This window comes from Nannospalax galili, unplaced genomic scaffold, assembly GCF_000622305.1.
Source record: "Nannospalax galili isolate Female #2095 unplaced genomic scaffold, S.galili_v1.0 scaffold574, whole genome shotgun sequence".
Taxonomy (NCBI): domain Eukaryota; kingdom Metazoa; phylum Chordata; class Mammalia; order Rodentia; family Spalacidae; genus Nannospalax; species Nannospalax galili.
Window position 1 is genome coordinate 85683 of NW_008334516.1, and position 13280 is coordinate 98962.

The window sequence follows — 13280 nt, forward strand, 5'->3', positions numbered from 1 at the left end:
TACTGAGTTCAATATTGTATAACTGTATTAATTCAACTGTGAACCTAGAAACTTACAGCCACTTGTGAAAGAGATGTACTCTTGCGCTGGAGTCTGATACTGAATATGTTAAAGCTGTAGTGAAATGCTTCTTCTAATCATGTAGTTATTAAAATTTTTTTTAAAAAAGAGTAACCATCTCTTCAGTCTCCAATTATGCTTAAAATCAGTCCTTATTTTATTTACTTATGAAGCAAATGAACCAGATCAACCAAGCCAACCTTCATTTTTTGCTATATTATAAAAGCAACCCATAAAAATGGATAATCCGTCTTCTTCCCCAGTGTCCCCTTGTAGCCCAGAAAATAAGCACCTACTGTTTAGATTTACTGTTTCCTTTCTGTCTTTGTGCTGTGCAGTCTAAGCTCTTTTTATGTTTCATAGAAATTAAAATGATTATATTTCACTGTATTAAATACTATATGAAGGAGAGGCCATGGAGCTGGTCCTGGAAGACCCAGTAAATACATGGCAGAAGCCAAGTTTGATTTCTATATCTTCCCATAGCTTTGGCCCAATGACAAGCACTATTCCAAGCTTACTGAACAGTGTTTCCTGGTAGGCCCTGGGTCTTTCACTTTGGGCTTCTTCCTGAGTCTCTCCTGTTCTCTCCTCTGTTGCTGCTGTTTCAGATCATCAAGGCTTTCCTGGACTACTCACTGTATCACCATTTGGCTGATTATCAGGATGTATGGTTCAAATATGAAATCATGGTCATGGAGCAGCTCTTAAACCTCCCCCTGAAAGGCGAGGGCATCGAAATCATGGCATATGTGGCTGACACATTGGGCTATATCAAATTCTTAACAGGTCATCTGGATTTGGCCATTGAGTTAGGTAAGGGCTGGTCAAGATAGAAAAGGCATGAAGGCACAAATAATGACCTCAAACACACTGTGATTGCTTTCTTCCCAGGCTCTCGAGCCCATAGGATGTGGGCACTTCTCCAGAATCCCAACAAATACCACATGGTTCTCTGCAGACTGAGTAAATCTCTCTTCTTGAAAAGCAGGTATTTGTCTCAAAACATTTTTCAAGGTTAGGAAGCATTCTAGTTTCTTTTCTGTTGCTGTGATAAAACATTCTGACCAAAAGTAACTTTAGTGAGGAAAGGATTCATTTCAGCTTATACTTCTAGGTCACAGTCCATCACTAGGGGAAGTCAGGGCAGGAACTCAAGCAGGAGCCTGAATTGAAGCCAGGAAGGAGAGTTGCTTGCTGGTTTGCTGTCTAGCCCACACTTAGCTTAGCTTATATAGCCCAGGCTCACCTGCCTAGGGATAGTACCTGCCACTGTGGGCTGGGCCCTCTGGCATCAATTAATAATCAGACAATCACCCCACGACAGGCTAACAGGCCATTCCTCAAGGCTTTCAGATGACTCTAGACTAGGTTAGGTTGACAAGCAAAGCTAACTAGGACAGGAAGCAGTATTATTGACAGTTCTGGGCTCATTTTACGTTGGCCATAGCATAGGAAAGGGAGTAATGTTCATGGTAAGATAATGTAATTATCATCTTTTACCTAGCAATGGCATTTTTTTTGTTCTTTTAACATAATTATTTCACATAAATCATCCCTAGTTTGGTTGCTCTGGCCCGGGACAGCAAGGGAATCTCTGTTGTAAAAATCAGGCCTCTACCCTTGCCAGGTACAAGGAAAGAAGAAAATTCTATAGCACCGAATATGCCCAGAGAACAGAAACCAAGACTGGATATCCTGGTCAATTTGGCTGGGCTCTGGTCCCCTGAATACAGACGAGCTCTAAAAGAACAGTTTGAGGGGGGAAATCCAATTGGAGATTTAGGTTATAGTCCTGAGCAGGGGTGGGTTAGAAGGTTTGAAATCTGTTTAAGAGTTGTATTCAATAATCCCAGCACTCAGGAGGCAGAAGCAGCTGGATCTCTATGAGTTCAAGGCTGACCTGGTCTACATAGAGAGTCCCAGTCCAGCCGGGGCTACAGGGAGACCCTGTCTCAAAAAGACAAAAAAAAAAAAAAAAAAGAGTTGTATTTGGTTCTGAGTCACTGGTCAAAACCAAGACTAAAACAGGACTGAACTTCATCCTTTCCTCTCCACCACTTTTAAATCCCATCACCATTTTTGTTCCATAGACACAACGATTTGGTCCAGGTGCTGGAACAGCTATGGGATCTTTCTGTAAAGGAAGACCACATCTTCAGCAAGGCATTTTTCTATTTTGTCTGCTTGGACATCATGCTTTATTCTGGTAAGTATAGCTTGGGAAATTAAAAGAAGTTGGAGGTATGGTCCTTGTGCTGGTGCAAAGAGGCCCAGCTCTTGGGCTTGGGCTTTGAGACTACATAGGCAGTGTTCAGAGATGGAAATGTGATCAGACTGTTGATGTGATCTAAGGAGCTGTTTGGTAGGTGCCAAGATTATAAGGGAGCAGCAACAAAGGATAATTCAATCTGGAGGAACCTCTTGGGTCTAAGCTGTCAGATCAACTTATGTGTAAGTGGTAGTCATTAGCATTCTGTAATGTTATGCCTTTTACTAGGAGTATTTATTTTTGCAAGATATCCTTAGGAACTTCATGCATATTATAATATCGAGTGAGGAATGTCTGCAGGCTACATGCAGAAGATAGCTATGTATGTGACTCAACAGAAAATCATAGACTTATTTAAAAGATTATGAGATATTTTCAGTGACTTGATTGCATGGTTCTCAAACATGAATGTTGTAGGTGACAATGTATGTTGCAATGTTAAAAGGTTGGACATCAGCACTCAGAGGGCAGAGCCAGAGGCTGGCAGATCTCTGTGAGTTCTAGGCCAGCCAGGGCTACATAATGAGATTCTGTTTAAAATAAAAAAAGGACATTCCCACAAGGGTTGGACTATTAATAATGAGAGTTTACAGGCATTAATAACTGTTGATGATTTGGAAAATAAGTTCTTTCCTGACAACCTTGAGTGGCATCAAGTAGGCGTCCCTTATATTAAACCAAAGGGGCAAATCAGGGGTTCTCCACACACGTGATTTACAAAGGGGAAATTTAAATTGCCATGGATCAAGGAACCATGGGTGAAAAAAATGGAGAAGTCCTGGGTTGCCAAGACTCTCTACTGTTGGGCTAGGAAAGATTGGTTTAAACTCTGCTCCTGCCTGGTCTATATTATGGAATTAGGTTCTATGCCTATAGCAAACTGTGGGAGACAGGCTTGAGCCTAGGGTGAAAGTCTTATTGACAGCCATACAGCAGGCCTGAGGCAACTGCCGACCGCTGGAGCCACAAGGAATGCCTTGTGACATTTGCTCCTATTGGCAGATCATGAGACTGATGCCTAGAGCTCGCCACTCCCTAATCACCACCCTTGAAATTCAAAATTGCAACACTTAGATATTGCAACAGTCAAGGTCACGTCATTCCAGGAATCCAGGCTCTGTAATCTGAAACCCAGTATGCTAATGAGGCATCCTACCCACTATTCTGTGATAAGGTGTTAAGTCTGTTATGCTAATAGGATGCTAAACCTGTTATGCTAATAAGGTATCCTACTTGCTGTGCTGTGATTGGACCACCACCCCTATATAAGCTTGTGCCTTCTGCAATAAAGCAGACCTGTGTCACTGAACCTGGTCTCCTGTGTCTGAATGCGGCTCTGCTGACACAGTCTCCTCACCAGCTCTGGGGTCTGGGACCGGGTAGAAGCGGCGATGACAGGAGGCAGCGCAGGGTGAGCAGAAGAGTGGCCTCAGCCCAGGGCGAACGGAGGAGCAGCCTCGACGTCCGTGAGAACAAAGGAGCGGCTGCTGGTGGCGGTGACCACAGCAAACCACAATACAGCTAGGACTCAGCAAACACAGGCCAACGCAGTGATGTGATTGTTGCAAGCCACAGGACCCTTTGAATGTATAATCAAAGACTCCTCTCTGTGCAGTAGGAAATCCTATTGGGACCTCTGAAGTTAGAAAGACAACACCCCCCCCCCTTCCCCATGCTACCAGCAATATCACTTCTGTTTCTCTCCTTTTCAGGCTTTATTTACAGGACATTTGATGAATGTTTGGAATTCATACACCATAATGAAGACAACAGAATCCTCAAGTTCCAGAATGGACTTCTCCTGGGACTTTATTCATGCATAGCTGTCTGGTAATAATGTGTTCCACATCATTGTTTCCAAAGAGAAAATGTTAAATACCAGCAAAATCACTTCTGTTTCTCTCCTTTTCAGGCTTTATTTACAGGACATTTGATGAATGTTTGGAATTCATACACCATAATGAAGACAACAGAATCCTCAAGTTCCAGAATGGACTTCTCCTGGGACTTTATTCATGCATAGCTGTCTGGTAATAATGTGTTCCACATCATTGTTTCCAAAGAGAAAATGTTAAATCCTGAAGAATAGGTCTATGACATTTTTATTTTTTTAAATATTTTAATATTTTATTTATTTATTTTTGTATGTATATGAGTATATTACCTGCATGTGTGTAAGTGCACCTGTGTTGTGCAATGACTTCGGAAGTCAGAAGAGGTCCGATAGATCCTCTGGAACTGGAGTTTATGGACAGTTGTTAGCTGCCATGTGGGTACTGGGAACTGAATCCGGGTCCTCTGCAAGAGCAGCCAGTGCTCTTAACTGCTGAGCCATCTCCAGCCCTGAAATTTTTTTTTAAGAGAAAAAGTGTTCTCAGTTTCCATCTGAGATAGCATAAAGGTGTCAGAGAATATTCATAAAGACACCCGAGGGATTCTCTTGTTCATTCTCAGCCAGGGACAGAAAAATGGTTTTGTCTAAATTGTATACAATACAGCAAACAATACAAAGATTAGACTATAGCTCGCTCCCTTGTCCACAGGTTCTGTATCTGTGAATTCAACAAAACTCAGAGAGAAGCTATTTTGGGGGAAAACTGCAAGTGTTTTAAATATGTGTAGACCTTTTTCTTGTCATTAGTCTCTAATAAGTATTTCAACTGTTTACATTGGGTTATATTGCAGTAGGTATTATCAGTTATCTAGTGACAATACAGGACGATGTGCACAGGTTATTTTCAAAGACTGCACCATTTTACATAAGTGCTTTGGGCATCTTTGAGTTTGAGTATCCATGTTTGCTGTATATGGGATGCAGTGGGTGGTCCTAGAGCAAAGGGCTATTGAGTGATGCTATGCTGGAATGAGAGGTAAGGGATGAGAAGTGCTATGGTTTAAGTACATGCAGAAATGGCACCACTTGCCCACGTAAACCTGCCCAGATGTAAGCAGATGGAAACATATTACTTTTGAGGAGCTGATGGGAGGATACGGCTTATATAATATCTGTGGACGAATAATCCTAAACCCCAGGATTAGACTTACCTGCTCAGCAGTTGGCAGTTCTGGAAACTGTAGGCTTCCCCATCAAGACAAGCCTCTTTCTGTCTTGTGGTAGAGAGCTTAGTGTCAGATTCCCTGTTAGCCTCACTGACTCTGATGATAACAGAGAGACAGGTACAGAGCTGTGCTTGTTTGTCTCTTCCAAATCAACAATCAAATGAACCACTCCTGATTGGAGGAGTGAGTGGAACAGAGAAATAGACCTGGCACTTTGCTCCACTGCAGTACTTCTTCTGTTGTGGGGAAAAGTGCTAAGTTTTTTAACTTAATAAGCCTGTAGCTGGGGCCATTTTTTCAAGGAATGAGAAGAACAGTACATCTCCACACTAAATCAGAAAACACGAGTCAAATTTCATGATTATCTCCCAGACTGAAAACGTACCCACCCCCATTCTATTTTCTATCTTGTGTTATATACCGCCATGTTGTTTCAATGGCCTATCGAAAGTTTGGTGATGAGATTAAATGCCACAAATTAGAGAAGCTCCAAACTTGAAGAGCAAGTGTTATAAAATCACCTGAACCCAGGAGTAGTGGTTCACACCTATGATCCCAGCATTGGGAAATGGAGGCAAGAGGATCAGGAATTTGGAAGGAGTTCAAGGCCAGGCTAGGTTACATGAGACCCTGCTTCAAAAACAAAATAATTACTTGGGAGAACTTAAAATCCAAAAAATTACCTTTGCCAGTTAAGATTCAAAGTCAAGGACTGGAGAGATGGCTCAGCGGTTAAGAGCACTGACTGTTCTTGCAGAAGACCCGGGTTCGAATCCCAGCACCCACATGGTGGCTAATAACTGTCTGTAACTCCAGTTCCAGGGGATCTGACAGCCTCTTCTGTCCTTTGTGGGCATTGCATGACATGGGTGCACTTACCTACATGCAGACATAACACTCATACACATTAAAAAAAAAAAAAAAAAGGATTCAAGGTCAAATTGATTTACCCATGCAAGTTAATTTTCAAAGACTAAAGCCCAGCAATGATCCTGATTTCTCATTATTCTCTATCTTACCTGGAAAATTCTTTCAATAGTATGTCCAGACCAATGCTTCTCACATTTAGTAGCCTTAAGAATCATCTAGAAAGTCAAGTGTTGTGGCATACACCTTTAGCCCCAGCACTCGGGAGGCAGAGGCAGTGGGTATGTTTTCAGCCTGGTCTACATAGTAAGTTCCAGGCCAGCTGGGCCTGCAGGGAGACTCTGTCTCAAAAAAAAAAAAATCATCTAGAAAGCTTGTCAGCTCAAATTCCTGGCCTTCACTCCCAGACCCTGTCTGATTCAGTAGATTTGGACTACGTTTGGAAATCTGCATTTAGAATGAAAACCCAGGAGACATGGAGGCCAGGCTGCTGGCCACTCTGAGTAGTGCTGACCTATGTTGTCTCTCTTGGAACTGGAGCCTCTTCTTCAAGTTCCAGACCAAATGTGTCTTCTGTTCTACTTCCTGGGGTCCAAATAGCATGCCAAGTGACTGTGCTACCTGTGTGCTCCTAAGGGAATAGACTCTGCCCAGATCTTCTGGACTCCAGATCACCTTCCGTGTGGATATCCAGGGAGATCTGTTATGAAATTGGCCCATCCAGAGAACCATACTGATTTTAATTTCTTCTTGGGTGATACAGGTATGGCAGACTTCAAGAATGGGACAACTTTTACAAATTTTCCAATAAAGCTAAAAATCTAGTGACAAGAAGAACCCCAACACTTCTTTACTATGAAGGAATCTCTAGGTACATGGAGGGGCAAGTTCTCCACCTTCAGAAACAAATTGAAGAGCAGGCTGACAATGCACAGGACAGTGGGATCGAGATAATCAAGGCAAGGCTGCTCCCTGCTCTCCAACGCAACCCTTTCCTTCAGTGGCTTCCCATCTACCTCCCTGACTAATTGTCTTATTACAGAATTCATATACATCTAGACTAGAATTTTTTTTTTTTGCTTTTTCTAAGGGATGGGGGATGTCAAGACAGGGTCTCCCTGTAGCCCCCGTTGGCCTGGAACTTGCTATGTAGACCAGGGTGGCTTCAATCTCATAGAGATCTACCTGTTTCTGCCTCCGGATGCTGGGTTTAAAGGCAGGGGCCACCATGTCTGGTTAAACTAGAGGCTTTCGAAGATAACCTTCCCAAAAAGTTAGTACGTATGTGTGTGTATGTGTGCACACACAGGCTTTTCATCTCAAGCATCTTTTCTGGTTCTTCCTTGAGATTTCCATCTCTCTGCCTATGTTGCCCTTGCTTGTTCTCTACTTTACCCATTAGAGCGCTTACAACATTAAGCAGAATTGTTTTAAATTCCTGGTCTGATAATTCTCACATCCCCTGACATGTCAGATTTGTAGGTTAGCTCTGCCTCTCCAGATTGCCTTTTAGTATATCTTTTTTAGCATACCAATTTTTACTTAATCGCTAAACTGGATGTAGGTGGTAAAAGAAAGCAGTATAAACAGTTCTTTAGTAATGGACCAAGCTGTGAGGGGAGGAGACACTTTGCATAGACTTCTGATTAGACTTAGTCATTAGTGAGCCTTTGTCTCTGGACTTGGACTGCACAGTACTTTCCAGTAGCCTCTCTCTTAGAGGACTCAGGATGGCCAGAGCCGGCTACTGTGGGTATTTCCCTTCTTCCTGATCAGTTAGACTCTGATTAAACCCTAAAGGCTGGGCTCTGCTTAAACAGTTTCTCTATGTCAAGAACAGTTGCTTTAAAGTATTTCAAAATGAACACTTTTGCCTTCCTCTGATGGAAACATAATTTTCCTCTAATATTTGCTGTGAAAACCTCAGTCAAGCTCTTGGAGGCAAGGCATGAAAATATGAGGGAAGTTTTCTAAACTTATTTTTTCTCCAGCTTTTAAAACTTGTGTCCAACAGGGCTGGAGAGATGGCTTAGCAGTTAAGAGCACTGGTTGCTCTTGTAGAGGACCCAGGTTCAGGTCCGAGCACTCACATGATAGCTAACAACTGTTCTAACTTCAGTTCCAGGGGATCCGAAGCTCTCTTCTGATCTCTGTGGGCATCGCACAACATAGGCACACTTACATACATGCAGATAATACACTCATACATATAAAATAAAAGTAATAAAAATATTTTAAAAAATTATGTCCAAATAAACATAAAATACAGCATGTTAACTATTCTATGTATATAATTCAGTGGCATTAGATACATCTATGTTGAGCATCCATCACAATCACCCCTAGATCTCTGTACCTCTTTTCAGCTTGTAAACTAAGATTCTGTACCTGTTGACTGTATGCTTGCTAAATCTAGTTGGCTGATTAAGTCTTTTATTTCCTTCTCTCTGATTGTTCTACCCAGTATTGAGAATTGGGTATTGAGCTAATATAGAGCTTTCTGTTTCAACCTTCAATTCTGTCCTGTTTTATTTCATATATTTTGATGGTCTTGTTATCAGATGCATTAAATGTGTGTGATTGTTATGTCTCCTTGCTACAGCAAACCTTTTATTAATGTAGAACAATCTTTCTTTGTCTCTGGTATTTGGTAACATTGTTAAAATTCAAAATCTTCTTTGAGGCCTGGAGTCTACCTCTACCTCAGCAGAAGACTGCTTGCCTCCTGTGAACAACACCCTATGTTTTGGTCTGCTATTAGACTTGCATCTGACAATGTGGTAGCTTAGGATTCCAACCTCTTCCCCTTCCTTGGAGTTTGCTGGAGTTTTTTGTTGACGCAGTTTGTGTGTTTGTTGTTTGTTATCTTTTGTTGGTTTAAGCTGTGCCTGTGCAAGGAGTGTAAACCCAGGGTTTCTGGTCCAGTGCCTTTGTCTCAGCATGCACAGGCACTTCCCAAGTTTTTCCACATAGGAAGCAGCTTTTGAATGGCTTAGTATTTGATTGTCTGACTCTCAAGGGGAAAAAAGAACAAAAGGAAGTGAGGGGAAGCACATTGATCCTATCAGTCCCTTGAAAAGTCCCTTCAGCAGGAGGAGGGGTTATAGCAAGGGAGGGGGAGTACAGCAAGGGCCACAGAGCCATCAGTCGTGCACAGCTCTGGTGTGCTGGTATTTAAGAAAAGATCCTTTTTGTCTCCTCTGGTTCTAGCAAATTTTGATTAGGTTGATTCCTGAACATGTGCGGAGCTGCTTGTCTCAGGGCTGCTGTGCTGAGCTGATGTTGACCAAAATTTACATCAGTTTATCATTCAAACCTTTACTCTGCAGTTACAAACCTTCAATAGACTCCAAAGCTCTCCAAGAGTCACATTCTGACAGACTCTGCTCATAAGTCCTCTTATTGGCCTGGGTGGGAGACAGATCTGAATGCTTTCTACTCTGCTGTCTTCTGGGAAGCTTTTTCTCCCTGGAAGTTTTAGCTCTCAGCCTCACCTACTCTTGTCTCTGCAGTTCATCAGGTTTTCCTACACTGGCACCAGCTCCCCAGCATATTCCATTTGACTCCCTGTGTTCACCTGTTTGTCTTTCTAATCCTGAGGGCGACAATTTGTTCTTGGTCCTCTAATGGAGTCAAGAAGAATTGCAGATATTTTAGTCTGTTCAGCATTTTACTTGTTGGGACCAAGTGGTGACTTTGAAATTCTGATGGTTAATCTTTAGCGTCATTTTGGCGAAATTTGGAATCCCCTAGGAGACACTTCTGGGTGTGTCTTTGAGGGCATTTCAGATAGGTTTGACTGAGGAGGAAAGTCCTATGGGGCATGGGTCCTAGAGTTAATTTTTAAAAAGGGAAAGAACCTGGCATGGTGGTGCACACCTTTAATCTCAGCATTTGGGAAGCAGAGGCTGGTGAATCTCTGAATTCGAGGCCAGTGTGGTCTACATAGTGAGTTCCAGGCCAGCTGGGGTTACAGGGAGACCCTGTCTCAAAATGAAATTTTTTTAAGGGAAAAGTCCTTGTCCTACAAGCCTGACAACCTGAGTTCAATGTATGGAACCACATAAAGGTGGAAGAAGAAAATGGTATTGTTTCCTCACGTGCTGTCCACCTGTCTGTTTGTTTGTTTGTTTGTTTGTGACAGTTTTATCAGTCTCCTGGAGCTTGCCAAGTAGGCTAAGCTGGCTGGCCAGTGAACTGCAGAGATCCACCTGTCTCTGCCTCCCTAGAACTGGGATTATAAGTGTGTGCCACCGTGCCAGGTTTTTTCTAACATGGATTCTGGGAATTGATCTCAGGTTGGCAAGCTCTTCACTGTTTGAGTTGTAACCCCATCCCCTGATTCTATTTATTGTTTGTTTTCTTTAGACCTTAGAGATTCTTATAACTCAAAATACCAGTGGCCCTGTCTTCTACCCGAGGCTCTACCATCTGATGGCTTATGTCTGCATACTAATGGGAAACGGGAACAGTTGTGACTTCTTCCTAAACATGGCCTTGCAGCTCTCTGAAGTGCAGGGGAATTTGCTGGAGAAATGCTGGCTGACCATGAGCAAAGTATGTACCATCACCCAGCAGGCTGCAGTGCAGTTGCTCACCCTTCTGAGGGAACCCCAGAAGCTACTTTCTAGTCAGTCAGGTTTTGACAGGCATGGAAGGCCATTGTCTTGGTTCACTTGGGCTGCTATCACAAACTACCCTAGCTTGTATACCTTATGAGAAATAGAAAGTTCCTGTTCAAAGTTTGAGAAGCTGGCAAGTCTAAGACCAAGGAGCTAGAGTTCAGTATCTGATGAGGATGGCTTTGTCACTGATGGTGCCTCTAGCTATGCCCCTGGCAGTAGTTGCAACAACAGAAGCCAGAGACACAACCCTGCCCTGCCACCAGTACTGAGTGTTCTTTTCAAAGACCCCCACTCAGATGAAGCTGAGATTCCTGACTTTGCTGCAGGAAAAAATTTCAGCATGAGTTAGTACAAAGTAGGGTTGGAGTTTATTAAGAAGAGACTTTAGGGGGCTGGAGAGATGGCTCAGTGGTTAAGAACACTGGTTGTTCTTTCAGAAGACCAGGGTTCAAATCCCAGCACCCACATGGCAGCTAACAACTGTCTGTAACTCCAGTCCCAGGGGATCCGACAGCCTCTTCTGTCCTCCGTCAGCATTGCACGATACAGGTGCACTTACCTACATGCAGGCAATACACGCATACACATAAAATAAAAATAATAAAAAAAAATTTTTTTTAAAAAGAAGAGACTTTAGAGGCTGGAAAGATGTCTCAGTGGTTAAGAGCACTGGCTTCTCTTACAGAGGACCCAGGTTCAATTTCCAGCATCTACATAGTGGCTAACTCCAGTTCCAGGGGATCTGACACCTTCTTCTGACCTCCTTGGGCATTGCAGTGCATGGGTGCACTTACATGCAGGCAATACACTCATACACATAAAATAATAAATAAAATTTATTTAAAAAGAAGAAGGCGTTAATAGAGAAGCACTTAGGAAGAAAACAGTAGTACACACACTAGTATGTGTGTGAGCTTTTCATGAGGGAATGGTACTTAAGCAGCAACAATGGGCATACACAGGATTTTGTGGCTTCTGAAATTTCATTGTTCAAAAGTGGCCCCTGGAGGCACATTGGGTCACACTACAAGTGACACCCTATGTCATAAGGACTGCACAAGGAAGTAAAACTTTTTGAAATTGCAAATGAAGTTTATGGTCTTTTTTGTAGGGTTCTCAGAAAGTTTCACTTTTACAGCTGAGAAAGGGGTTAGACCATATTCAAAGGTCATGCATGGAGTATACTATTTTAATATTTGCATTTAAAGTGTCTCTATAGAAAAGGAACATTGCCACAATGTAGGAAACCTTCACAATATGTTTGTTAACTGCACTGGAATTCTTTTTTTTTTTGGGGGGGGGTCTGTTTGAAGCAGGGTCTCCCTGTAAGCCCCAGCTGTCCTGGAACTCACTATGTAGACCAGGCTGGCCTTGAACTCAACAGAGATCTGCCTGCCTCTGCCTCCCAAGTGCTGGGACTACAGGCGTGAGCCACCATGCCTGGCTAGAATTCTTTTTAAAATTTATTTTTATTTTATTTTTAAATTTTTATTTATGTGTGTCTGTGTGAGTATATGCCAGGGGTCTTGGGGGGGTTGGTTCTGAGGAAGCCAGAGGTGTCAGATCCTCTGAGGTTGGAGTTACAGGCAGTTGTGAGTGGCCCAACATGGGTGCTGGGAACTGAACTGAATTCAGGTTCTCTGGAAGAGTGATATGTACTCTTGACCACTGAGGTATCTTTCCAGCCCCCTGCACCAGAATTCTTGACTTCAACCAGATTCCTGGGTGAGAGACTCCTTCCCTTCTGATGTCCTCTTAGTTTTCTGTCTTTCTATCTGCCTACCTGTGCAAAGAATGGAAGGGGGAAAGGTTATTCCCTAGTGTCTTTTGTAAGGACATGAATCCCAAATCCCTCATAACCTAATCACGTAAAAGCCCGAACTTTCAATACTATCGCCTTGGGGGTTGGGTTCCTACATGAATCGTAGGGGAATATGCACACATTCAGACCACAGCAGTCATCATAGGCTCTCTTTCCCTCCTGTCAGGAATGGTGGTACTCGGCCTCGGAGCTAAGAGAAAATCCATGGCTGCAGACAGTCTTGAGTCTTCCATCCTGGGATGAAATTGCATCAGGCAACGTAACCCTTCATGAAGTTGCAAAAAACAAATACCTGATGAGAATCAATATCCTGGACAATCTTTCTAATAATTCATGAACAAGAAACAAAGATTTCAGTGAAAACCATCTCTTTGTGATGATGATCATTGTCCTCTTCCAGTAGCCGGTGCCCTCCAGTTTCCTGCATACACCTACATGCCAAACCTAGAACCAGGCATGTGGATGTCTTTCTAAAGCAGGTCAAAAGGGCTCAGCACCTTCTTTAACTTTATACAAACTGCCTTTACCGTCACTGAATGTTGTTTTGATTGACTAGTGTGACTCAGCTCATGCA

At 42.7% G+C, this 13280-nt stretch overlaps 1 protein-coding gene across 1 annotated transcript in view; it reads left to right on the plus strand.

Moving 5' to 3' along the window:
- Window positions 1-13064, plus strand: part of Adcy10 (adenylate cyclase 10) — a 92546-nt gene extending 79482 nt beyond the window's left edge. The window contains exons 23-29 of the mRNA XM_029561748.1: window positions 672-876; window positions 955-1051; window positions 2154-2269; window positions 4045-4162; window positions 7023-7218; window positions 10628-10816; window positions 12873-13064. Coding sequence (XP_029417608.1) covers window positions 672-876; window positions 955-1051; window positions 2154-2269; window positions 4045-4162; window positions 7023-7218; window positions 10628-10816; window positions 12873-13043 — 1092 coding nt within the window. The 3' untranslated portion in view covers window positions 13044-13064. The remainder of the gene's footprint in view (window positions 1-671; window positions 877-954; window positions 1052-2153; window positions 2270-4044; window positions 4163-7022; window positions 7219-10627; window positions 10817-12872) is intronic.
- Window positions 13065-13280: the final 216 nt, after the last annotated feature.